Below are 27,521 nucleotides of genomic sequence, written 5' to 3'. Positions count from 1 at the left end.
CAGGCTCTAAACACCCTGCAAGTTATTCCCTGCCTCACAAGTTGTTGTACAGTGGGGTGACATGAGGCTGACCTTCTAATTCTGCCTAAGTGGATGCCAGAAGGGACACACAACATCTCTGCAGCCCCTGAATTCTCAGGACAACTTTTGAAACCTTCTGGCAACTCCTCCAGCTGTCCATAGTGGGTCTGAAAAGCAAGGGAAGTGTCTGAAACATGCACGGCGGCCTGGGCTTAATTAAAGCAAATGGGGTTTCTAGCAGCAGGACCCTAAATCAGTACAGGAGAGGAGCAGGCTTCTGGAAATGCAACCAAGCAAAATACTCTTGTGCATTCTTCTCCTAGCTCTTCCCAGCAAATTGCCCTGGTCTCTTGACCCTCTACGATTCTGGCAGAGCTATTGCTGGATTATGCCCAGGTCCAGCTCACCCTGAGCCGGTGCATGGGATGTGCTCAGCTGCTCCAGCCATGAGCCCCCGTGCCCACCAGCGCTGCTGAGCACATCGCTTGTGATCGGAAAGTGTCTGTTGTGATGGGGGTATCAGAAATAAAATACCCGCTGGGAACACGAGACAGCTGACAGACACTTGGCTCACTGTTTGGTCCTCTGCACCTTCTGGAGGTAGCGGGATGTACTGGGAGAGGAGACTGAATTGAGAATGGGACCAGAGATGCACTCTGCAACCTCGCCTGTCTTTTCCAGGTCCTGATTTGCTGAGCTCCAATCTGGCTGTTTCACAAACCACATTTTCACTGGTACCAACAGAGACACCAAAGCCAGCAGGAATTTTGGTGCTGACCTCAGCAGCAGCAGAGCTGCGGAGGTGGGCGGTAGCAGGTGCTACAGGACCTGCCCTGTCATGATATGGCCCTAAATCAGACATCAGACGTGCTCACGGAGATGCTAATCCAGCCTCAGAAAAGGGGAGAAACCTCAACCATCACTAAAACCTCAAGGTATCTACAAGTGGTCTTCCCAATTTTCTTCACGTTTTGAAAGGTTTATTTGTGCTTAGAGGTAGAGGAAGACAGGGAGGGACTGCAACAGTGATTGCTTTCCGAGGGGCTGTTGCACCTCATTTATTGGTGTTTCCCTCTAACACGATGATGGACATATGGGGGAAATACCCCCCTACCAGCCCCACACAAGGTCCCAAGCAGTCCCTACCAAACCCAGGGGACAGGACCCAGGGTGATGGCTCCTGGAGGGTCAGGGAGGACCTGGCTGGAGCCAGGGTCAGGGTGAGCCCACTCCTTTCAAATACATTTTCATCCCTCACAGAAAGCAGATGCCACTTTAGGTGGTGGTGCTGCCTCTTCCTACACCAGAAGGCACTGGGAAAAGGTAGAATAACTGTGATTCCAGGGATGGAGAAAGCCAGGACAGCACACCTCAAAGCAGCGTGCCCACCGGTGGGTTAACAGCTGGTGGCCGATGCTGTGTGACATTTCCCTTCACTTCTGCAGAAGGGCTTTGAAGACCACATGGGACTGCAGAGAAGGGTCTGCAGACCTTAGCCCACTCCCCATCACTGCCACCAAGGCGGTTTTGACATACTTTAGCCCTTTTTGCTACCTCTGGGAAGATACTTTCTTTTGGTGTGTGCAGGAACAGGTGAAAACAGTGCCAAGTAGCAAAGGGTTAATACTACTCTCATGCTCCTGCGTGTAAACTGTCTGCAAGCCCTGCACACCAAGGTCCTCTCCAAATTCAGTGCCGGAGAAGGCGGCACTGTTTCACTGAGATTAAGCAGATTAAAAAGATTAAATTAAAATTCAATTTGTCGTCTTGGAAAGGGGTGTGGATTAAAAAAAAAAAAAAAAGAAAAAAGAAAAGGAAAAAAGTTGCCCTTTACCCGTAGGTGTCTTTTAAATTATCTCCCAACTGCTTTCCCCAGCCCCCTGTCGAACTGCACGCGTTCCTGTCCGGAGGGGTTTAAAAATGATTCAAACTCTTGGGGAAGCACAGACATTTTAATTTCATCTGGAGCAGCAGCTCCCAGACCAACTGCACACACTGCCAGCGAAATAAGCCACTGGGCTGAAAGGAAAAAAAAAAAAAAAATATCCCAGCGCTCTGCCTTCTAAATCCTTGCTACATACAGTAAATTACTCATCAGGGAGCCGCCGCGCAGGACCGCGAAGGGGAACGTGAGGGACTCACCAGCGCGTAGACTGAGCTCAGCACGGAGCAGCAGAGGATCAAACCCAGGCTGTGATACACCAGATATGATCCCATATCCAAGAGGCTCCTTCCAGCATCCACGCTCGCTCAGGGAAGTAGGAGGACGAGAGGTCTTCCAGCGCTCCGGTCGCAGATGATTTCTCCTTCTCCTTCCCTCCCGCCCCCCCACCCCCCCCACCCCCCCCGCTCCAGAATTTGTGTTTGTTTGATTGCTTGTTTGTTTGTTTCCACAGTTTTAGCCAGAAAGGCACATGACGAGGAGCCCCGGTCCTTTGCTCCGCTTTCGCATGGTGGAGCGGCCGCGCAGCCGGTGCGGAGCGGGCGGCCCCGCTCCCTCAGCGCCGCAGCCCCAGCGGCCGGCGGCTCCCCCGGCGCATCTGCCGCGGAGCAGGAAAAATCACATCCACATGGCAGGACCGCTCCTCGGGTTCCTTTTTATGAAGCAGTGGGAAGTTCAAATCATTTCTTTGTCAAACGCAAACACACAGAAAGAAGGAGAGGGAGGGAGGGCGGGAGGAGGAAGGCGAGAGGGGTGGGAGGGGTGGGGGACCGGGGGGGGTGGGGGAGGCTTTAACCACTGCTTTATTTTTAGATCCAGTAATTTTATCTTTTAGGTTTCAGAGGGGTTTGGAGAGGGGGGGAGAAAAAAAAAAAACAGCTTTTTTTTTTTTAAGTCTTCTCTTTTCGGCATGCAAACAAATGGCAAAGTCGAAAGTTAAAAAAAGCGAAAGCTTGGAAATATTTTCCCTTAGCAATTACCTTTTCGCCAGCAGCGGCCCCCGGGGGTCCTGCCCGGGGGTCCCGGCGCGGTTCGGCCCCACAATAGGTTTATTCTGCCAGCTCTCCAGGTCGCACTGTGTTTTAGTCACAAATCGGGATTTTTCCTTCTCTCTCCCTCTCTGTCTCAAAGGATCTGCAGTTTCAAAAAGCCGATTGAGTACGGCATGAAAGCGTGGGGCTGAAAGATCGCTCCCCCCACCCCCTTTAAGGAGTTTATTTTAGATATTATTATTTTTCCCGCGGCTAAAACGCTTTTCATTTACTCTGTGAAATGTTCTGAAATCCTCAGGGTTTTTTTTTGTTTGGTTCGTTGGTTTGTTTTGTTTTACTTTGGGGATTTTTGTTGTTTTCTTTTTGTTTTGTTTTTTTTTTTTTAACTTTTTCTTCTTTAGTTTTTAATTTAATTTAAAAAAAAATGTTTTCAATTTTTTTTTTTTTTTAATTTACCACCCCACCCCCCACTAACGCACCCGCATGGACACAGGATCCCGTGCCCAGGAGGAGCCAGAAGGGCGGGGGGGGGGGGGGGGGGGGGGAGGCTGCCGCCCCCCAGGGCTCGCGGGGGACCGGCCGGGGGGGTCGCGCTGCCTCCCGCCCGCCCCCCGGGGCTGAGTCCCTGCCGAGCGCCCGGGGGAGTCGCCTCCCCCCGGGATTTCTCCAGCTTTTCCGAGTTTTAGGGGAGGGATGTTACTCTCAACTCAGCCGGGAGGTTTCATTCATAAAACTAAGACAGAAAAAAACCCAAACAACCGCGGCCCCCCCCCCCCCCCCCCCCCCCCCGCCCCGAAGCCAAGCTGTTGGGGGGTTATCCCGGAGCCGACAGCAGGCTCCAGCAACCACCCCCTCATTTTTTTGGCGGGGGAGGAGAGCGCGCAGGGATGCGCAGGGATGCGGCGCGCCGGCAGCGCACACCCGCTCCGCGCTGGCGGACGGGGGGATCTCTGGAAATCAAGCCGTGATGGTGTGGTGCTTTGCCTTTTCGGTTTGGGGTTGGGTAGTTTTTTGGGTTTTTTTCTTTTTTTTCTTCTTCTTTCCGTTTAGGAGCAGCGGATATTTAGGAGCTGAACGGCGACAAGGAGGGGAAAAGAAAAAGGAAAAAAAAAAAAAAAGCCAACCTCCTCTCTAGATCTGTCAGAGAGCAGACGGTAAAAACATCAGATTTTCGCAGAGTGGAGCTGTGTGCATTTCTGTTTCAGTTTTTGGAGCAAAGAAAAAAAAAGGAGAGAGAAAAAAAAACCACCCCAAACTCTACAGTCGGTTTGTTGCTTGCCTTTTTTTTTTTTTTTTTTCACAGCTCCATGGCTGTGAATAGGTGCCTTCAGCTAATTTTATGAAAAGGGGCTCTTTCCAAGGCTAAGGTAGAGTAGGGCTTCCTGTAAGAGAGAGAGAGGGGGAAAAAAAGTTCTGCTCTTGATGCAATCTTTTCCTCCTCCTCCTCCTCCTCCTCCTCTTCCTTCTCCTCCCTACAAACCCCGTGCCTCTCCCTGCCAGCCTCAGCTGATCTCTCCAGCTGCGGGGGGGGGGGGGGCTGGGGGCAAGGTATAACACCCACCACCCCACCCCCCCACCCCCCATTCCGGGACCCCGTTGGTAGGTCGTACCCAGCCTGTGACCGAGGGGCTGGGAAGCGCGGGGTCACTCCTGCATCCCTCCCACCCCATCCCACCCCCCCGCCCCACCCCCGTCCCACCCCCTTCCCTCCGGCTCGCAGGCGACACATGCCTCTAGTTAGGCGGTGCATGTGTGTGTGTGTGGGGAGATGGGGATGCTGGGGGGGGCGGATTTAAAAGCAATAAAGCTATACTCCCCCCCCCCCCCCCCCCCCGCCCCAATGCGGGCTAATCCCCAATCTATTTTCAAGCTCTTATAGCAGGGATTAAAAAGATATTTATTGGGGACAGGGGCTCAAGAGGGAGAGGGGCGGTGATTTGAGAGGGGTTCCTTGGGGAATCTCTGCGCAGGTATTTCCAGCTTTGATGGGGTTTGTTCCGTGGGGTCTGGCTTGTTTCTGCCCACTGTGCTCGACTGAGGGGGGGCTGGGGGTGGGGGAGCCCCTGTCCCCAGGGGAGCCGAGCATCTGTGTGTGTTTAAGTGTGGGGCGGACTGAGCAAATATGTACTCAGGGCTCTATAGTCATTCTGAGAAGGAGAGTTAAAAAAATCCACTGCAAAGTTTCAGGGGCCTCATGGCAGCTCCCTTGCTTTTTTTGCTTTTTTTTTTTTTTTTTCTTGGAGAGAGGGGAGAAGCCTGAGAGAAGCAGGGGAAAGCCTTGTATATTTAAATGCCCCCATCTCCTGCTGCTACCAGGAGGAGGAGGTGGTGTAAATAAAGTGGAACCTATACGCTTTAGGAGATCGCCACGTCCAGGCTTTGGTCCTCTGTCTGTACCTAGTCCCCCATGTGCACGGTAAGAGACTGGACCAGGGATGCCTCCGGGCTGGTATTTCTCCCCAGGCAGGTACTACCGAACGAACGGCTGAAGGTGCACATGAAGGAAACAGTTCCCAGTTTAAAGTTTGCCCAGAACTGCAGTGGAGAAATCTGACTCTGGCTGTGTCTGGCTTTCATGGCCACCAAGACTATGGGAGATATTTTCCTGTCTCCCCTTTATCCACAAGCAAAATAAACTCACTCCTCAGGACTCCTTAGGTCCAAAGTCAGCCCCCCTGCTTGGTATAGCAGTCAGGGCGTGATTAATTTCTCTGCCTGTTCCCATCTGGGAAGATGGGAAGTGCAAGGGCTAGAGCTATTCTTCGGAAGGATGGGCATCAAATGCACTGCAGCCAAGTGCAAAGGGGAGTTTCCCCAGGTGGCAGCTGTAACTCTCCCCCTGACCACTGAATGCAAGGCACAAGTGAGGATGGACAAGGTACTGCCCCACAGCCCCCACCCCTCTCTCAGACGCAGCCATAAGAATCAAAGTTCCGTTCACGGCTCAGCATCACCCATGTAGGTTTTTGCCGCTGCTGTGAATAAGCTCAGATCCGCAGGAGAGGTCTCCTTGGGTGCCGCCCTGCTCAGCTCGTCATCTTCTTGACCGTCTGGGTAGAGCAGGAAAGCAGGACAGCGCTGAAGAGCCGGGCTGTGGGGGTGGTTGATACAGATGTCCTCTAAAGTTGCAGTGAATCAGGTCCGAGGACTCCCAGTACCAGAGGTGGACAGATGTGAGCATCTTCACCATTCACATCAACCCCAAACAACCTGCCCACTTCTTCCCCCACATGAAAAGAGTCCCTGTCCGACTTGCGAGATGACAAGGATTGCTTTTAGGCCTTAACATCCTTGGAAATGCTGATTTGTGCAAGGTCAGACAAGAAGCAGCTCTACTGCTCTAGTTTATTTTTGAGCAGGTGCTCCAGAAAAATGCTTTTGTCATCTCCCATCATCCCTAAACCCTGTGTATTCTCTCTGCACTGGTTCCAAGAGGATCCTTTCTCTCTCTACAGGCTTTTGAGGGTGAGATGAATTATTCTGCATGTTCAGGTGCCTACTTTTGTTTGGGATGAGGCGTGCGAGTGTGTGAGGTCCCTGCTTGGAAGTCTTCCCACCGGGGGACTCCATTCTCCTTAGCAGCTCTGTCCCAGGCTTATATTCCTATCGAGGCAAAGGTAATTCAGACATCTAAGTTTTGTTTTGTTTTTTTTTTGAGATTGTATCCATGCGCGTGTATATAATGAACCACGAAGGAATGCGGCAGTAAAAGAGGGCTTTGTAATGTTGCTATTTTAAGGAGACCCTTGGGGATGGCACAGGTTTGAAATGAGTTTCTCCAACATCTTACAACAAACCTCTCCAGATGTTTAGATCCTTCTACTGATGTAAAATAGCATCCAAAAAAAGCATAATCAATTTAAACTGGCTAAGGTTTTGGCCAGAAATGATTGCTATTTGGAATCAGCTCTATATTTTAACTGACTTTTACACAGCCTAATAATAAACCTCTCCTCTTCCAGGATTGTTTTCTTCCCAACTGGGTGAACACTTCCCTTTTGCAGGAGCTGAAATCCTGTCCTGGATAAAAAGCCTCCTGTCCTTTCTCTCCTGGGTCACTCAGGTTCAGTGAAACATTGCGGCTTACATCAGCCAAAGCCATTGATTGGGGAGGGAAGGGGCTGACACGGTGGTGCTGGAAGCCGCACTGCAGAAGTCCCGCGCTGTGTAAGGAGCCGGTCCAACGACCAAATGTTGCGGAGGGCGAGATGGCCTTTGCTGCTTTTTTTTCCACTTGGCTATTGCTCATGTTTTGTATACAAAGTCAAGGCCAAAATATACAAGAAGGAACTTTGGCTAAATGAGGTTTGTGCATCAGGCCAAATGGCCACCATGGATTTCTGGCTATATTCAGTGTATGGTTTGTACGTGTTGCAAAGAAGAGAGTTTTGATGTTGCTGCTTGCTTTTAATGTGAGCAGACAAGTGAAGGGGTATGAAGGAGACCTGCTACTTCAAGCCTGGCGCTGTTTGCACAAGGCTGACATCATAACTCTTGACTGAGATGACGGTGAAAGCGGTGTGCGATGGCTTCTTTGTCAGCTCTTAACGGAAACATCTGCTCTGGGTCTTATGGACAAAATCCAAGGTGAAAATTTCTGTCAAAGCAAAATGAGAATACGTATGAGGGTCCTGAGGGCAAGCTGTGAGCCCCTCCGTAGTTTAGTTCTTGGTGCCTCCGTAGCTGTGGTGCAGTGTTAGCAGAGTGAACAGCCTGTGTTGGTATCGCCGGTGGAGGTCAAGACCTCCCCGTCCTTGCCGTCAGACACCTCTGTGACCTGGACGAGACTGTCCTGCTTCAAAACTCTCACTCCTTACGCATTGGGTAGTCGTGCCTGAAGATCTGCCTTGTGCAAAAGGAAGGGCAAGGCTGGATGTTCAGCCCAAAACCCAACCAAAATTAGTTGAAGTCTCCTTGCAGGTGGACAGTGGCTTTCACCTCATCAGTAAGGAGGTATGAGAGAGGAGGTGGAACAGGGGAAGCTGTCAGAGATGAGTTTGTGGAGAGGGACTCAAGAAAAGTGACACCAAAGAGGTGCCACAATGCACTGAAAACACTATTAGAGATGTTCCCACTCAGTGGCTCCCAGGCCAAACACAGACCCAACTTGCTAAGCTGAAGGAGGAGGTGGTTGGTTTTTTGTCTGGCAGTTTCTGCTGCAGATGTGGTATCTGGCCTGGCACCAGACCAGGCGTGCATCTGCCCATCTTTGTCAGCAATGTGAACGATGCGGTCACGTGAAATGAAACAAGTTTGGAGGCTTTTTTGCCAAGCAGAAAAAAATCCATCTGAATATCAAGATGGGGAGGCTGTTAGACCTAGGTGGGTCTCTGTCCCACTCTCTCCTACCGCTCCACTCACAGCCTTTCAGTCACCACTCCTCTCAGCCTTCACAGTGGGGAGATCTTCTCCAGAAACCCAACCCACCTTGGTGTCAAGGCTTCCAGGGATGTCAGATTATATCCTCGCTGTCCTTTCTTTGAAACACAGCATCGACCATTGGTCAACCACCCAAAAAGTAGGGAAAACAGCTACCCTTTTTTCTAAGCTGTCTTTTGTTTGCTGGTCCTTGCATTGACCTTCTCCATAAGCATTTAGTTCTCGAGGAACAGGACTGTCCTGCAAGTAAGTGGCAGGACAAGGAAAATACACTCATTTTTCTCATACAGCCTTAGTGAACAACCAGTGAATCCTCATGAAGAGCTGGAAGCGAGAGTCTAAGCTGTTAAAACCCTTCCTAGAACAATATTTTGGTTTTCAGTACTTTTCTGTTTCTAAATGCTGCTTCCCTGCCTCCATGTGATAGGAAATCAACCTAAGCAAAAATATTACTCTTGGTCAAAAAAAGTTTTTTTATATATAGGGGAAATCTAAAAATAAATTTTAAAAGTAGCTTACTTTTCTCTGCAAAGCATTATTTTCTCTCTAGGTAGGAGCGTGCAAGACTGCTTGTGATCTGTAGTCAGGGGTGGACTAAGGAGACTGTACACCTCCTGTAACACTCTGTGGTAATGGTTTAGAAGGTGCCAAAGCAGCCATGTCCACCTTCTTTCTGGCCTGTGTCCCTTCCTGAGCTATTATCCAGGGACTACAAACATGTTAAAAGATTTATGTGCTGTATTCAGGAGGATCATGAGATGGGACAAAATTCTGATGAACCTGCAATTCATGGGATGAGGCACCTATGTTGCCTTCCACCTGCCACCTTTATTCTCAGTGGTAGCTCCTTCCAGCCTGAGACCTGGAATATCTCCAGTCAGCAGGGTACCTCCACCTGGGTCCATGGAAGCTGAGCAGACCCGGGAGGTGGTGCATGCAGCCATGGGCAGCTGGAGGGGTGACAGAGCAGGTTATGGGTCATGCCTTGGGGTCCTGGTCTGGGTAGCTGGCAGTGAGCCATCTCCATGGGGCTGGATGCCCTGCATGAGGAGATGCAGCAAGTGTAGCAATGGGAGGATCACAGGGCTGAAACTCCGGTTTGGGAGAAGAGGGATTTGAGGCATGTGGGGCTGAGGGCTTGGGTTAAGGGAGACAAAGGAGTGCTGGAGGTGAAGAAGAGAGCTCCCTCACAAGTCATTTGAGGCATTTGCTATCTTAGGCAGGCCAGGTGAAAAACTGTTGGGCTAGGAAAGAAACCAGCAGCAGGGACAGTAGCCAATGCCTGAATTCAGGCAGTGGCCTTCAGCTGAAGCAAAGCTGTCCTCTTCTACTTTTCATTTTGAAACAGGTTTGATTCAGTCCTTTTTGAGCTTTTTCAAGTCCTTCCATCAAACAGGACTGAAAGTGTCTGGATAGGTTATGGACCATCTTCCAAGCAATGGGCTGGGCCTCCATTTAGTTGCATTTTTGGAAAGACGAGGGGATATGGATGACTGTCTCCCAGCCTCTCTTCATCCAGGCAGCCCTGAAAATGCCAGCCTTTGTTGGACTCCTGATGAGCAGGTGGGACAGACAGGCTCTGTGAAGCATCCTGGGCTCTTCTCTCACTCTCCTTCTGTTGTTCATCTTGCTGTAGGCCTGATCTGTGCTAATGCGATGAGCCTGGGTGGAGGTGGGCAGGCTGGTAATCCGAGTCTGGGCTCTGGAGCAGGGCTAGGACAGGGAAACACAGCTCCAGCTTGTAGTTGTTGTTGAACCCTCAGTTGTCGTGCTGGGCAGAAGTCATCAGCATCCAGCACTGCCTGCTCTGCAGCTTTGTGGGTCTCCAGCGTGCCCTCATTCATCCTCCTGCTGTGGGGAGACACTGCTGAGTAGGTGAGCACGAGAAGGAACAGGGTGAGCATTGCAGCTCCTCTCTTTACCAGGTGAGGTTTTCCCTTGCCAGCGACCCATTTACCACCAGGGCTTTGTCTTCTTTGCAGAGCAGCAACTGATGCCACTTCTGCCTTGTTCTCATTTTCTTCTTTCCTGGGGAGGGTCTTGATTGACCAGCTCCATCTTCCAAAACAGCAACGTGAGTTAGAGGTTTTATGCTACGTTTCACATGTAGTTACCCTGCCCAATGCTCATCACACTTTAGCTATTTCAGTGATTTCTGCACACCACTGAACAATCTCATTCCCACCCTGAGGGAGAAGCGTCTTGAGCCTGCGTACTTTTCTCCATATGCACCAGGTCTTCTATCACTCTTTAAAAAAAATTGTTTTCCCCTCTCCCCCACCTCTGCTGCATGTGTGACAGGCTGGATGTCTGTGGGTTTGAATCAGATTATCCTTTTCCTGGGTTGCCATCCAACCTACAGAACCAAGAGCAAACTCCCATTCAGAGGTGAGCAAGAAAACCCCTCTGAAACTGCCAGGGGCTGAAACAATTTGGCAAGCTTTGCAGAAGAAAATTGACAGCATGGAACAAGGAGGTGGGAGCATTACTTCAACAGAAGAAGTTCTGATTAGCAGATTATCACTTAAGTGATGTTGATCCCAGCCACGCTGCCTTCCAAACGAGCCCTTTCGCAGCTGCCAGCTGCACCATGGAGTCACGCAGGCCAATAAGCGGGCCAGATCCCTTGCTGGCATGGGTCGAGGCAGCTTTGATGGACCGTCGTGGAGTTAAAACAGCTGGAGAAGTCTGGCTATAATGGGGAGTCTGACTCGCTTCTCAGACTTGTTCCAGGGCTTGTGGATGAGAGAGCCTGGAGGAGAGCTGCCTGCGTCCTGCAGGATGGGACAGCTTCTCCCACTCCAGCATCAGCGAAACCACAGCACACCACAGCTGCGGGGACTCTCTCTAGACTTCGATTGTGTCCAATTGCGACTGGACAAGGCATTCTTTGTAAGTAATACTTATTTATATATTTTTTTTAATTGCAGATAGGAGACTAAACTAGCAGACTCTGCAGCAGTGGCTGTAATGCGCTCAGAACCTGCGCGCAAAGTGCTTGTGCAAGTGGGACGAAAGAAGCTGGAATCACCTTATCATTAGCTGTGAGCCAGATCCTTGCTGAGTCAGATAGGGGAATGATGAGGGATATTATATTATTATTTTTTTTTAACAGTTGCTGAGCTTGTAACCTGTTTCCTGGGGCCATAAAGCAGTATATAGCATCTTGCCCTCATAAAGCTCTATTTATCTCTGATGAGCCTGTTTGGCTGAGCGTGTGGGGAACATGTGAGGGACTCTCATGAACAGCCTTGGGGTGAGATTTCCCCGGAGTTCACAGTCCATTTCAGCTCTGATAAGCGTTCAAAGGTGATGGCCTGAAACCTGCAGAGCTGGCAGCAAGGCAGTGTGTGTGTGTGTGTGTGTGGAAACAAGCTTTCTTTGTGCGGCTGTTAGAGCTTGCTGCTGCACACTGCAGGCAACACAAAGCTGCAGCTTGCCGGGATGCCTGTGCTTCATGAGTTGAATGAAATCTTTCATTCAGTTCCCCAAACAGCCTAGGAAGATCCTTAACCTTTGTCCTGGACAGGAGTGCAGCCCTGTCCAGGAAAACTCCGACCACAGATGTCAGTGACTTCAAGCCCTGGTAATTTATAGGTTGTTTGGGTTGAATCCTGGTTTGTCAGCATAACCTTGCAGTAGACCTGGACTTTTCAACCTAGAAAAGAGGGTACTGAAGAAGAGGAGGCCGATAGGGAAGAGATAGATACATGAAAATCAAGAAGACGGCCACTGGGAAACGGCAGTTAGGTATCTCTGCTAATAAAGAGATTGGGAAGACAGGACTGACAATTTCAGGGTAGCTACAAAGCAAGCAAAAGGAGGCGGCTTTTCACAAGCAGGTGGTGAAGCTGTGGAACCGCCTGCACAGGATCTTCTTTGCATACATTCAAAATGTGATTAGATGAGTTAACAGAAGGGAAAAACATTCAAGACTTTTAAACACTAATGTAATGTTTGTGCCCTAGGAGGTCTCTGAGTTAGGGGTTACAGAGGCCTGGGAAGGCATGTGGGAAACCATCAGTACATGTTCATGCTGTTCTTATGGTAATTAGTGGTACTGCTGATAGTTTTCAGTACAGCACATTGTTCAGTCGCTATCCCTTACGAGTGCTGTTGGAGACAGGATACTCTTCATCTGAGCTGGATCAGCAATTCTGGGATTAAGAAAAAAATAAAAAAAGAACAAAAGTTGATTTTCCAGTTGCACAGATGGCAAACTCAGCTCCTGACGAAGTCCATCCCTCTCTGAAAGACGGGACTTTGGGAGAATCCTGACCAGGGACATGGTCCCGGTGCCCCATGCCTCCTGTCCATCTGCACTGCCACCCCTCCAGCAGGACCATGGTCATCACTCCCTCAGGGTCTGCCCCAGCCCATGCCCGACACCCCACCGCCTGATTAGCTGGAAAGTCAGGGCTTGGATGGGTGGGATAGCCTGGCAATATTAAAAGATGTGACCTCAGGAGTCCTTCCTTTCTTCCCTCTCCTTGTGTTTTGGCAGGACCAGTCCGAATCTGGCTCCTGCTCTCTGGGACAGGTAACCTCAGCATTGTGTCACAGAGCCTGGACAAGGTCTTGCCAGGTGTCCGGAGAGTCACGGAGCCTGTTTATGTCACTTGCCTCTGCTATCCAGGCCTGAAGCATCACCCCTGATTATCACAGCACTGACCCCCACCCCATCCTGAGGTGTGAGAAGAGCATCTAACTGAGAAGCAGGAGTTACCTCTTGATTTGGAGGCTTGAGTGTCTGGAAATCTGCTGCTTCTCATACTTGGCTTGCTGCTAAAAAAGGTTCAGCTGCATATTGGTGTACAACTCATGTGGCTTTTGTCTTCAGCTCTTGAACTTCCTTACAGCTTTCTTTCACAAACAGAGAAATGGCTTGGCTGGTCTTTCAGTCTTTACAAAGTCTCCTTTATCAAAGTGGATGGCTTTAAAGAAGTCATCTCTGATTGAAGCTTCCAGCCTGCATCAGGCAAAACTGGAAAAAGAAAAAAACCAACGCACATATATTTTCAGTGTCAATGACTGCAGCCTCAATGAAGTATCCAATTATTTTTAGCAACATATGATTATGGGCTATTTTCCTACTGTCCTGTAACACAGACTCTGAAAGAAAGCATCCTGGGGTACAGCAATGAAATAATACCAGCACTTACACACTAGAAGAAACACAGTAATACCCAAGCTGGTCTTGCAGGAGTGGGGCTAATATCCATCTTTCATTATGACCGGTTAGTGCTTTATATAACTATTATGTTTTAAATGGAAATAAGAAACTAAAGCATGGAAGAACTGCCACCAGCTACCCAGGATAGAGTTTTAAACATGATTTACACAGTAAAATCTGTGTAAGTTTCAATGAGCAGGTGTTCTTTTCTTTGTGTGTGTGGTTGTTTTGTTTTGTTTTGTTTTGTTTTGTTTTCTTTTCTTTTCTTTTCTTTTCTTTTCTTTTTCTTTCTTTTCTTCTCTTTTCTTTTTTTTTCTTTTCCTGCTGTCCTGGGGACCCAGGCAGAGTAAAACAGGGCTGTATTTCCCCTTTGACTGTAGGACTGACTTTTTTAGGTTGGACTTGCCAGCAGGCTTGCTGGAAGTCAAAGGTGGTGATTGGTGATTTCTGATCACCTCCTGCTTTGTATTCCCCATCTGCACAGTTCCCCAGGAGCTGCTGGAGCTTGCCCTGAGTGTTGTCTGGACCAGGCTGACACATGTCCATGCTCCCTATGCCACCATTGCCTGCAGAGAATGACAAATCTGGCTCAGGAAGGATCCTCCAGCTGGACAAGCTGTACAGCTTATTGGGACAACCATGTCCCTGTTCCTGAGCTCTCCTTGTGGTGGTGTCTCTAAGGGTGAGGAAGAAGAAGGGGCTTCTTTGGCTGGCGTCCTTCCCTGAACACAGTTTCTGCTTGGTGCACTCTTAGTCCTCAGATTTTCTTTAGCCTTTCGGTCAGTGAAAGAGCAAATATCAGCTGGCTCTGGTACAGCAGAAACGGCTTCTGTGATGCTGCCTGTGAGTGTCGTATATCCCACCATTCATCCTTAGAAAACTCCCCTCACTTGCCTGGCTTGTACCTCTTCCGCACCAGATTTCTAGACCTGCAGAAGTCACCACATTCCCCGTCCCAGCTCTGTCCTTATTCACACATCCAGCTGCTAGTGGAAAACCAGTTTTACCTGCCGTGGGAAGCCTTGCAACAGCCGCAGGAGCTTTGGCTCAAAAATCAATAGCAAGGCCGGTGGAACAGGGATGGTCCAGGACTGTAAAGAAGGCAGAGTTTTAGATCGGCATGCTCTCCTCTCACCGACCATCGATGCACTTGGAAAAACATGCAAATATTTTAACAGAGAAGCCTGGAAGGAGATGTTCAGAAAACAAGGCTGAAAGCAGTTTCTTGTGGGCTGAAAACCTTTGTTTTTTCCATTCATATCCTATAGTCTCGTAAGAGCAATCCCCTTTTCCCATGAGTCTCATGTTTATCAGAAAAGCTCTATTTTTTTAAGAAGATAGGATGACTGTTTCTCTGAAGTAGTAAATATGAGAGGATCTGTTCAGGGATAGAGACTTGCTGCCCTTCCTTGGATGCTGCCAAGTCACTGAGCCTTCTGCACAAAAATTTTGTGGTTAAATCATCATTCTATGCATTTTTTTTCATCATAAGATAACTCTGGTTTTATTTTCTTAGCTAATGAAGCCAAATTATTCTTTTCCCCTGCAAGATTAATGCAATGAACAATGTCCTCTTTAGTCTTTGTTAGAAGCTCCCCCAAACTTTGCCATTCCTCCTGTTTTACTCCTAAATAAAAAGGAAGAAACTTGGAAAATGGCAGGGGCAAAAGATGAGCAACAACATTACCACCTCTTTCAGGCAGGGCTAGGGTCATAAGGAAGCTGGCTTGAAGCTGGCATGTTGCAGGGAGGGACCAGAATAACCCATCTGCTCCCCTCCCACCCCAATTCCAAGGGAAAGCGTTCAGAAAGCCAGCACGTGGCCGCCTTGCTTCTGCCCACTGCTGGAAGATGACAGGAGAAAAAGATGCACTTTGCTTAAGAAAGTGGCTTCTGGGATCTGCCTGCTCTATCTGCTAGCACTGCTGGTGTCCAAGGCACCTCAGGTGTAACGGGGCGCCTGTGCTTAACCAAGTGACTCAAGACCCTAAAGTTAAATGAAACGGCTTCTGTCTTTAAAATCAGGAAAGGTGGACCTGAATCCTACAGACTAAGGAAGGTCTGCAATTTATTCTCTCTCCAGTTCTGATTTTTACATGTAAAATGGGAGTTTTTAATATAGAAAAAAATTTGAAATTTATAAATATATAAAATGTATTTGAATATCTAAAATGATATACATACATAAATTGAAATGTAATGAAATGAGATACATTAAAACAGAAAATAAAAACTATAAGAACACAGTAACTGTGATTTCAGCTCTGCTCCCCCTCCTCTTCATTTGCTCATCTCTCTTGAGAAGTAGGTCTAAACGTACATCGTCAACTGATGAAGAAGCATAATTTCTCCAGGCCAAGTGCAATGACCAGAATACGACATTGCTGCTGAAAACAAAAAGCACCTGCCCCTCATTGAGAAATAATTGATTATGACCTAGAAGTGATCACTAGGATTGATATCTTAAATTTCTCCTCTCACTGTGTAAGTGGGCCATGTAATGTCCGGGGGAAGGGCACCACGTCACCGGAAAGAGCTGGGGTGCTGCAGAGAGGGACGTGCCTTGGAGCAGCGTTGCTTTCAAACCTGCTTCTGCTCATTTTCTTTCCCTCTGCCATTGCTCTTCACCACATCATCTCTCTTTCTCCTCGACCTTTCCAGCAGCTCTTGGAAAAGGAGTGTGGGGCCACAGTGCTGAAGAAAGATGTTCCAGCAGGTGAGATCCAGGATGGGCTGGAGGGGAATAGGGTCAGGAATGAGGGGTGGGAGCCACTCTTTACATGAAACACAGCAGGTCAGTCTTCGGAGTGTGGCTTCGGGTTCAGAACCAGTGGGTGATCCTTTTTCAACACGCTAGCACGGACGTGCCACCACATTGTGAACATTTCAAGGGGCACCGAGGTGCTCTGGGCTTCCCACAGGTGATTACTGAGTGCTCTGAGTCCTGCCATGTGCATACAAGACATGACAGTTCCTGTTCATGATCTGACATGAGCATGGGGCTGGGAGGAGATGCCATGCGCTGCCGCCCAGCCACCCATGGGGCCGGCAGGTGCCTCTCCGCAGCGCCCATCCAGCTCCCATTAGCTGAGTGAGACACCAAAGCTGCTCCCAGTGGTCTTGGCTGTCAGTCTGAGTGGGGGCTCTTAGGGAAAGATTGCAGGGTAACACCCAGGCAAACCAGAAAGTGCCTGGAGGAAAGTCAGCAGTAAACATAAGATCTTAAATATAGTCTGCAAAGAGAAAGTGAAAGTTTGGTGCATTTTTATTTTTTTTAATTTTTTTTTTTCAAGACTGGGAGACAGTAGCAGCTTCCTCTTCATTTACAAGGAAATAATAACTGACTTCTCCAACAGTCTGTGATGGACTCAGAGAAGGACATTTGCAGCAGGAAGGCTATGCCTACAGGTGGGCACTTGGATTTCCTGTGTCTCAGCTCAAAATTGTTAAGCCGGGGAGAACTGTAGCTGATTTGATCTTGTGCAGTAGAAAAATAATTTAAAGTTGGAAGTGTCTTTCTGCTTATCTACACTATGCCCAATAATGTGACTGCCAGGACCCTGAAATAGAAATGTAATATAAATCTACTGTTGTATTCTTCTGTTTCATTAAATCATCTGGATGTGGAATGGGTGAGCAAAAATCCATTTTGAGTCCGGTGCAAAATCTGCCGTGGTGTTTTCAGATTCTTTTACAGGTCTACAAATCACTGGCACCAGCTGTCATGTGAGACAGTTTGAAGTCAATGAATAGAAGTTTTGAGAAGCATTAGAAAGTTTGTGTCTATGGCAGGAATACTTCCTCCTCCTCCTTTCTTGAAACTTTTCAGTGTGGGAATTAGATTGTCTCCAGAGAAGGTCAGAGTGGGGACAAAGGTACATGACTGAACATATTTGAGTTAGGAAAGCATAGGATTCAAATGGGAATGCCAGAGCTGAAAAGTTAATTACCATTTATACAGTATGTCCCCCACATTGCCCAAAAAGAAAAATGCTAGGGAAGCATCTGTGAATATGTAAGAAATAAAAAAATAAGCAGCTAGGATAAGCTTATTACTCCATTGAAATGAGACTCCAGAAGACAAATATTCTGAGGCTTTTTTGCATTTTATTTCTATAAAGCCCGGTGGTTTTTTTAAGAAGATACTTCAAAACCCCCAAATTTTACCTAGAGGAGTAGAAGAGAAGACAGTCTTTTCCAGCCTAAATAGTTCTCTGAAGACAGCTAAGTAAGGAATACCTTGACAGCTGAGATTGCAAGGAAGCCCCAGCTGGTTGGAGGAAGGCAGAGATGCAACTGATCTTCGTGCAGAGGGAAAAAGGAGGATCAGGGAAGGTGCAGGTGACGTTATCCAACTTTAGGTCTTGGGAAGATACTGGAATGAATTAATTATATATTCATAAGCACCTGGAGGTACTAATACGGTGATGAAAAACAGCCACTGTGGATCTGTCAAGAACAAGCCATCTCAACCTCACATACTTTCAATTTTTACAATATAATGGGATCAGGGAGGATTAGGAGACTGTGTTACGTCTTGGTTCTGACAGAGTATTTGGCACTGCCTCATAAAATACTGTTAAAAGCAAACTTGGAAATATTAAGGTAGTATTCATCTTCCCTATATTAGATGTGCATTGGGTATCTGTTTCTGAGCTAGTCGCCCTGAGGTAGATAAAGAGGAGAGTCCAGGAGTAATTAATCTCACCCAGCTTAGACACTGATATTGAGATGGCACACATTAGCTCTGCAGGTGCCCATTTCTCTCCTCTGGCTGTAAAGATAACCCAGGTTTACTGGCTCAGCATTTTCCATCTGTCTTTTAGACACTCAACTTAGAGCAGATGAATCTTGCTCAGTCTAAATCAATGGTTAAACTTTTTTCTTTCTTTCTTTTTTTGGCACAAATTTTATCCTAGGTCAAAATCAGTAATGGAAAATGCAAAGACAAAGCACAGAGCAAGAGGGAAAGAGAGACATCCAACATCTTGACTTTGAAACAAGACAATATGGAAAGAAAAACAGTAATGATCTCATTTAACAGCCTGGGAATCCGCTAAACATCACATAGATACACCAGCATAAAGGACTGGGTCTGTCTCACAGGTCTTTTTCTTTGCCTTTCCCTTTCCCCTTCCTTTCCCTTTTCTTTCTTTATCCCATTCCCCTTCTCTCTCCAATACACCCTTCTGTTCCCCTTCCCGTCTTGTATTAATTGTAATAATATTGTAATAATATACATTATTATGTATTTTCACTGAGATCGCATCGGCGTGTCTCCCTTTGTTCTCAGTTCTCAGTTGGCACACAAGGAGAACCTGCAATATCTAAGACATCAGCTTTATTTCTTCCCATAATATATGGCAGAGGAATCCTGTGTGCACTCAGCAAGGTATCCCTGGAAGACTGATGTTTGTAATTAGAATCAAAAATATTTAAAGCCCAGACCCTTCCTCCTTCCTCTGGAAGCTCATCCTAGTTCTCCCACAATGTAAAAAAATCAGGTTTTTTCTTGCATCTAGTTTTTAAGCTCATCTTTCCTCCAGACCTTTTCAGTTCCTGGTCAAGACTGCTATATCAAAATAAACTTGTTTTTTTCATGGAGGACCAGACAGTGGAGTCGGACCCTGACGCTTGCTGTTTCTATGAGGGTTTTTTTTTCTTTCTGTCTTTCGTCTTTTTATTTATGTATTTTGGCTTTTTTTTCTTCTTCTTCTTAGTTCATAACTGCTGCTCTAAGAAATGCAGTGTAATAGAAGGTTTTCTATGGGACTCACTGTATTGCTTATGGTAGAATTTATCCCACAACAGTGTTATGGAAGTCAGGTGTCAGAAGCTTCCCAAGGTCCATGCTTAGACACTCGAGATGCACGTGAGGGCATTGATACTTCTCCACAGATTAAAGAGGGGATATAGGATGACGATTAATCTGATTGTTTTAGAGGCCAGCTTTTGTCAGGTGAGGGAAATGGGGCAATAGACTCCAGGCCTGTGGTGGCTGGGGGGGATGCCCTAAGTGAGCACACCAAGTGACAACGGTTGCACTGTAAATGCCAATATTCAGCAGATGAATGTCCCTCCTTTGCAAAGGTGGGTATTTGGGTTCCCTTGTCAAAATAAATGCAGCTCATCCTGCAATGAGTTGCATCTCCTTGCAGAGATAACTATAGCTTTCCACTTAACCAAGAGCCAAAGTCAGCTAAATCTGACCTCAAACTCTTAATCCCTTTAATGTTGACTGACACTGATATCGACTGTGCTTGACTAAGTATCTTTAAAATAAATTTAAGTGCTGTAGCGACCTCATCCTTCAAGTTTCCCAGAGGGAGTTTTGGAGAGGAGGAGTGGGGAGAAAGGCAATTCTCTTCTGTGAAGGAAAACAGAGTTGATATTCACATTTTGTTTTCCAATTTGAAGAAGATCTGCCTAACCTTCAAAGTTTTATATGGAGTAGGTTATAATTTTTTTTCCCTGTTACTAAAGTAAAACTCAAGCTTTCTTATTCTAATCCCTCTTGAAAGGTTATTTACTGAATTGTGGTTGTGCCCTGAGGATGAATTCATAAATGCCCAGATGCTCTAGGATTTCTCTGGAACTGAGCACTTCACAGCCTGGGAACTGGCCCTTGGAGGTTCTTGGTTTGCCACCAGCAGTCAATAACGATGCCAAGAGCCAGGTTATGCAGAAAAGGGTGAACTGATGGTGTATATCAGGAATGGAAATCCATTTTTTTTGGATTTCCGGAGAGTTGCTTGACTGGAACAATCTTTGCATGATCAATTTTAATGTAGTTATACCCTCCATCTGAAAACCACCCATTCCTCTTGGATTTCTGGTTGCTTAGCATCGACAGCAGGGTTTCTCCAGGTTTTTTCAGTCAGAGGTCTGACCAACCTTCTAAGTTAGAGGCACATAGAGAGAAATTGTTCATCTTGTGTTCTCTATTTGTCTGCTGGTTTGAAAAGAAGGAATTGTGATGGATTAAAAAAATCAGTTACTGAGGCCCTTTAGCCAAAAGAAATAGAGTAATTACAAAATCATTATGTTAACTGAGAATATTTTAACTGAGAAAGCAGAAAAGGTTTTCTCCTTTGTATGAGTACTGACACACTTTGGCTGGGCAGGAATTTCTACAGGAGAAATAGCATGCACTCTTCTGATCTCTTCAGGACTACAGGTGGTTTGGAGAGCATCTGCTGGACAGCTTTCTGGGTCACTTTTATCCATTAATGAGAGGAGAGAGCAGCTCATGTTATTTGCCTTTTGTGTCTTTCGTTTGTTCTTACTGTTTCAAGCCAGGGGCTAGTAAAGGTAAATTCTTCTAGAAAAGCCAAAGAGAACCTCCAACAACCCTCACCCACGTCCAAACCAACATACTATATTAATACATTTGTAACCTTTCCATTTGTGCCTGAGGAGCCTTTTCTGAGATATTTCATGACTTTATTGCACAAGGAAACTGAGCAGGGGGCGGGTTAGCGTCGTGAGTGCCAAACCTGGGCAAGACACCTTGCAAAAAGATGTATGAGCTTTTTAGGCATCCCCATCATTGACCCAAGCTTCTGGGTCAATTTGCTCAGAATTGAGAGTTAGATGCCCTGTATAACTGCAATGGAAATATTCATATGTGTGACCGTGCATGTGCATTTCACCCTACATGTGTAGAACCTGTGCATAACTTAAGATGAGCTGATAAACCCCAAGGAAGACGTGCCCACAGTAAATGACAGCCCAGAGGGGGCTGCATCCTCAGGTTTTTTTCTCCTTTAATACAGGGGTTGAACCTGAGTATCTCGTGAGTACCATGACTGGCTCTGTCAGGAGTTCACCCAGTCTGAACGAAATGTCCTCTCTTTCCAGCAGCACCTTCCCCAAAACTGATATATTTGCACCAATGTCTTCAATTTTGAAAGGACAATATTGTTTTTTAATAAAGAAACTCCAAAGATTTTATTAAGAATGCTCCAAAGCAGCTCCAGTGATCTACCCATAGTAAACTACGAGGCTTAGGAGGATCCAAGAATCTGCCACCTTCAGCAGATAGAAGTAGTTAGTCAACAGTTAAGATAAGATTTTACCAATTACTTTTTCTGGCATAAGTGCCTTCTTAAAATGGAACTTTGAAAGTTATTCAGCATTTTCTATTGTTCTTATGGTTCTTGTTTTTAAGTTTTTCATTAATTTTAAAACCTTGTATTAGAAAGCAGTTGGGTTGCAGTATAATTCCCGACCATCTTTGTAGGGTGAAAACAGACTTCGATAAGAAAATCATGGATTTTTTCCTTCCCTTCTGCAGAAATAGAAATTTTATAAAATAATTAATGAGAAATAGAAAACATTTTGTTTAATAGGTGTGAAACACCAATGTTTTTAACATTTCCCTCAAAAATTCTCTTTTTTTTTACACCTGGCAGCTGTGAATTAGGATTTTCCTTAAACTTGGTTTCTTCGGACAGAACTTGGAGACATCCTCATGCCTCTTTAGCTCGTTCTACACTTCCCTGAGCTGTGTACCTAAAGGCTATCTATAAAATATGCCAGAACACTGTATGGCTACAGCCCATAAACACTTTTTGCTGCATGAGGAAATGGTGGAAGTTGGCTCTTGCACATTTCAACAATGTTACTCAGCCAAGCATAAGAATAAGGGAGCAGAATGGAAAGAAAAAGAGAGAAAGAAAAAAAAAAAAAAAAAAAGGAGAAAGAAAAGAAAAGAAACACACCAGTCTTTGGAACATTTACTTTTTGCCAGGATTTTAGGTATTTTCAGTTTAGGAACATTTTCCAGCTTCTCTATTAAAAAACCTTTTCTTAGTTATAAATAGCGCTACTTTAGCAGAAGTGAGTGACAAATTAAATTTCATTTAATAATAAAATTTCCAAATCAGGGATCCCTTTTCTTTCAGCATGGATGTAGTCAGAAACAACAAGGCCCCATCCTTTGGAAAGATGAGCTCTTTGAATCAAAGCAGTTCTCACAGAGATGCCTTTGGCAGTGTGTTCTGGGCTCACTCTCAGGGTGCAGGACTGTGAAAAGAATAAATTTGTGTATTGTATTGGAAGGATCAGTCTTAATGCTATAACTGAACGTGTTGAAGACTAGTGGAGATTTATTCTTTTTCTCTCCTCTTTTTCTCCAATTTTCTCCATATGATCCTAGTTGAGAGACAGTCTCCTAGCTTCTCAGCTGGTGGAAATTTATCCTCTTTTGCCTAAGGGGAAAGTAGTAACCTCAGATTAGGATGTTATGGAGAAAAAAATTAAATATGTTTGGGGATGGCTGAGGTAGGGTTGTTCTTAATTTGAGGCAGGGGGTGATCAGATGATGTCTTGAGGTCCCTTTTGTGTCTGTTTCTCTGTGATTCAGTGGTGATGAAGTGGTGCTGGAGCACAGGCAGGGAACCTCAGCTGTGGCCAGTTGTACAGCTTGTATACATTTATTGGTTCTTTTAAGTGCCCGGTTGGATCTTAGGGTGGAATTCTGTTAAAAAGTGTATTGTTCAACCACTGTAGCAGGAGACCATTTCCATAACAATCTCCCCCTCTATCCATAAGGTTTTCACTTGATACATTTTTAAATTGGTTTGTGTTTTTGCAGGCTTGGGTGTGGAAATCATGGGTTTTAACCTGTCCCAGGACTTGAGCAAGTTTTGCTTCACTGAAGTGGAGGCTACTGGAAGTATTTAACCTTCTTCAAAGCCTCTTTTGTGGCAGGAAGTCCTGTTGGTGATGTTCTGCCATGTCCATGAGGGTCCCCATGGGAAAGCCTGGATATCCAGCATTGACCACAGCCTGAACTAGTCCAGTAAAAGCTGCTTACAGCATCCCAGGTGGTGCCTGGTTTGGATCTAGTGAACTAAGCAGTGAAATATCTTCTGGTTTCACATTTTCAGGATGTGCTTATTTCACGTATCAGAGAGTGGGTGGAAGAGCTGAAGGAGAATCTGAAACAAGCTGCAGGTGTCCCAGGAAGCGGGACTTGGTGAGCCAACGAGTGAAACTCTTATCTGCCGTAAACATGAATCAGTGCTCATTAATTCCAGAGCAGCTAAAGGAGGAAGGATTTGTGTGCCTTGCCCTGCCAGAAGCAATGAGATGAATGGAGCCCTCAGCCTTCTGGGTCAATAAAGAGACAAATGACCTGTTTCGTAGAGGTATGGTGAAGAAGGGAACAGGCCACAAAAGATTCATGCAGTTGCAGCTTAAGCATTACTTTCTGTCACCTCTAAATCAAATTTTCTCTCTACTTGTCTAGAGCAGGTCGTATTCATTGCTTACCCTAAATAATATCCATTCACACTAGGGGCAGAATTCATTTTCCAAACTGTAGACAGTATTTTCTAAGGTATCTTGTGCTACCAGCATAGCTGTGTGAGGTCGCAGGTGGGCCACTGGATCTAAGGGAGATCCATGCCCTTTTGGAGTGGCAGCTGGAGGCCAGGCAGATGCCTTGTGGCACTGCACTTGTGAATGGCTGTGTTCAACCCACTGAATCCCTCTGCTACCAGGATGCTGGTCCGTCAGGGAGACGGCAGCTGTTTGTAGCAGAGGAGACTGGGTGGGAGCTGGAGGGGGGCTTTTCACAAGGGCACGTTGTGATAGAACAAGGCATAATGGTTTTATAGTAAAAGAGGGCAGATGGAGATCAGAGCTGAGGGAGAAATCCTTCCCTGTGAGGGCGGCGAGGCGCCGGCACGGGCTGCCCAGAGCAGCTGTGGGTGCCCCAGCCCTGGCAGTGCCCAAGGCCAGGCTGGACGGGGCTGGGAGCCACCGGGGCTGGGGGAAGGGGGCCCTGCGCGTGGCAGGAACTTTAAGGTCCCTTCCAATCTAATCCATTCTGGGATTCTATGATTCTACGATCAGAGTTAGGGAAGAAGCCAGTACTTTGTCCCATTATTATATACACAAAGTCAATTATATTATATACACAGAAAAGAAAATTTTTAATCATATTGCCAGCAGAGTCCTATCGTCTGAGCTCACACCATTTGGGGCAACAAAGAAAGGAGAGCAAAAAATGTTACGCATCTTTGGAGGAGGAGCCCTGCCAAAGAAGTGGGTCCACAGGGATCATGGCAGAGAGACCCAAAGCGACATCTTCGTGTGGCGTTAGATTGACTCAATGGGCAACATTAAATAAAAGGGAAGCATTTCATCGGTCTCCTCTTGATGTCAGTCTCGTGTGTTGAGATGAAATGTTGACCTTTCTAAACTGAAATGTTTCCCTCCAGGAAAGTTTAAGTATTTTGACTTTGTTCCAATTTGAGAGGAAAACAAATGTCAAAATATCAGTCTCCTTGTGCAAGAGCAATGTCATTGCCCCATGTGCTGTGCAGTTGCATTTATTGCTTTGTTTATTCATCACATCTGATATTTTTTCAGTGGAAAGTTTTAAAGGAGATGTTTTGGGTTGGTTTTGAAGACTGGAACATACTTTTCTGGAATTCCTTCTCTTCCCCTCCTCTTTTGCCAAGTAATGTGATAAATTGAATCATGTCTAGTTTCCAGATGCACGTGTCTAAACTTCATTCACACAGGAGCATCTATTTGTATACAGTCACACACGTGCAGTGGCAGAGAAGATAACAAAGACAAACAGAACCTTGTTGATGCCAAATAGTATCAGTTGGGAGCAGGGGTAGGAAAAAAAACCCACCCAAAATCACCATGCCAGAAATGGGCGGGGGGGAAATGTGTCAAGGATAAAAGGGAGAGATGATCGCTGCATTTAAACTTCAGCCGTTTGACGATACTTTTCTAGGATATTTCAGATGCTTATCTTTGGGTGGGAATGAAAGCCAGTGTTGTCTTCTTTCTCTGATGACTCTAGAGGGAGCCTAGAGGATTAGTTTCAGCTAAACAACTCAATGGCTGAAGTTAGGGGAAATTAATCCCATTTTTACTGTCCATCCCCTGCTGCTGCTCAGACTCCAATTAAAGATACTGCATACTCATTAATGCTAAGAGATTTTCTAGTAAGCTAGTAAAGGAAGGAATGTATGATTTTAGAAGATGATAAGCATCAAGATCCTTACTTGCAGCAGATAGCCTTGAAATAAACAGAAGGCAGGCAGTGGGGGACGTGCCACATGGACAGAAGTGTCTTGAAATAGAAAGTTGGTCCAGCATTTCTGTGAGATGTCAGCAATTTTTAACTGAGCTTTGCCTGGAGATAGTCAACTGCTTGGAACTAATCCATTTCCAGAAGAGGTGAATCAGTGTCTAGCAATTCACTAAGCCAGTTGCCCAAGTGCTGGTTGCTAAAAATCTGTGCTAGTTGCTAAATACCTGCATCTCATTGCCTTCGTGAGGCTAGAGTCCACTGGCACGCACAAGTGCGTCGGCACAGGCAGCCCCGAAGGCCTGCTGCAGCCGGTGAGAGCAGGAACAGCGTCTGCCAAGCAGAACATCTCAGGCTAGACCATGAGTCTTGGTGCGTATGAGACACCAGGAGTGGGTGAGGGGTGGGGAGGGAAAAGTGCTGCTAAAGAACAGTTTTGTCACTGGGGAGTGTAAGTTGGCCCTGAGTTCAGGCTGCAATGAAAAAGTTGATCTCTTTCCATCCAAGGGGAGCAGGTCCCAAATATACTCTATTAGGCATAGGGAGAGAAGCAGCTTAGACTGTTATTTGAATGAAGAGCCACATATATTTCCTTGTGCATTATGTAACAATTTTTCCTGAACTAAGAGGAAACCTGTATTAAATAATAAAGAAAAGCTCTTTTTTATTGCATTGGGTTATGGTCAGAGACTGCACAGATTTGCCACCAACTTACTGAATTGGCCTTGGAGGGTTATTCAGGTCATTTATCTTCCTAGGACACAAAGGTCAGCCAAGAAATTAAGCCCCTTGTTTAAGATTTGAATGACTTTAAACCCAAAACACTAAGAACCCTGTGAGACTTCCTGTAGGACAATCACTTCAGGTGTGATTCCACTTGCATGTTTAGATGGCTAAAACTAGAGATGAGATTCAACGTGAGATTCAGACACGTAAAAGTGAAGGTGTAGTCTCTGCATGGGTTAATTTCTTCACATGGACTCAACCACAAATGAAAGACTCGCTCTTTCTTCTGCAATAGCCACAGAATTCCTGAAGGTGGAAAAGAAGACATTGTGTTCAATAACGGTACCAAAACCAACAAAGTGACGAGTCTTTTTGGTCTTTGTTCACTGATGTGATGCTACTACACAAAGATCAGGCTACCTCACATCAGGTTACATGTCCAGTCAAAGTGAGTGGTCTCAGCTCCCTCTTGAGCCAGTGGCTTTTCCAGAAGGTGACCTGGTGAGGCACCACCCTTTGGCAGAACCTCCAAGCATGCAGTCTGCACAGCTTGCAGAGAGGAGAAGCTTACATTTTAGACAACCAGTCTTCAGTTCAACGAATCCCATGTGGCAGCTTCTGTGAATCCTGTTTTGTTTTATCCCAGTTTTTATTTACCCTAGCTTTTAGCCTGGTTTCTTAAGGCAATGACTTTTTATTAGAAAACCAATAAAAAAACCCCCACTGTTGCCTAACATCTGTGTTGACGATCTCAGTATAACACCCATTTTGTCTTTTGTTACCCAGTGAGCTAACATGTGGGGATCATCCGACCTTCTTGCAGCTGAAGCTACCATGTGCTAGTGGGCAATGATGCATTTTTCTTTCTCATCCAAGGAGGATTTTGGACTGTGGTTCCTGCACATCTAACATGACACCTCTCTATAGCCTACCTGAGAGGCACATCTATGGTCACATCCCAAAAGTGACTCATTATTCTGAGAGGAAGTCTACTGGCAGGATTGAGTAAGGCATGAGTGCTATCCTGATGTCACTCTTAACCTGTTCTTTAAATAAACAAACTCATCCGCTGTATGACTTTAAAGGAATTCTTGTGACTTTTAATTTCCTAGGGATGGACCACTTTGTGATTAAGGCTCTGGCCTGAATCCAGAACATGCTCCAGGTTCATCACTGAGTCTCATATTTGGACAGGTTACTTGGGTTCCGACATGGTTGTGCCAGCCA

General features: G+C 46.2%; 1 protein-coding gene and 1 long non-coding RNA gene across 14 annotated transcripts in view; one reads left to right on the top strand and one right to left on the bottom strand.

Annotated features, from left to right (window-relative positions):
- Positions 1–2,676, bottom strand: part of PTH1R (parathyroid hormone 1 receptor) — a 119,467-nt gene extending 116,791 nt beyond the window's left edge. The window contains exon 1 of the mRNA XM_040590262.1: positions 2,164–2,676. Coding sequence (XP_040446196.1) covers positions 2,164–2,238 — 75 coding nt within the window. The 5' untranslated portion in view covers positions 2,239–2,676. The remainder of the gene's footprint in view (positions 1–2,163) is intronic.
- A 662-nt stretch (positions 2,677–3,338) lies between these two features.
- LOC121087460 lies at positions 3,339–27,300 on the top strand. 13 transcript variants are annotated; one of them, XR_005827624.1, is made up of 9 exons: positions 3,339–4,109; positions 6,411–6,572; positions 6,918–10,209; positions 10,317–10,408; positions 10,636–11,226; positions 12,839–14,350; positions 16,169–16,223; positions 16,801–16,915; positions 18,427–19,121. It is a non-coding gene; the product is annotated as an uncharacterized LOC121087460 (long non-coding RNA). The 13 variants fall into 13 exon arrangements; XR_005827620.1 differs by adding an exon at positions 27,081–27,300 and having other exon boundaries at positions 6,918–11,226; positions 18,427–18,600; XR_005827621.1 differs by having other exon boundaries at positions 10,317–11,226.
- The last annotated feature ends 221 nt before the right edge of the window (positions 27,301–27,521 follow it).

This window comes from Falco naumanni, chromosome 4, assembly GCF_017639655.2.
Source record: "Falco naumanni isolate bFalNau1 chromosome 4, bFalNau1.pat, whole genome shotgun sequence".
NCBI classification, from domain to species: domain Eukaryota; kingdom Metazoa; phylum Chordata; class Aves; order Falconiformes; family Falconidae; genus Falco; species Falco naumanni.
Note: the sequence above shows the minus strand (reverse complement) of the source record. Positions and strands in the feature narration are given on the sequence as shown.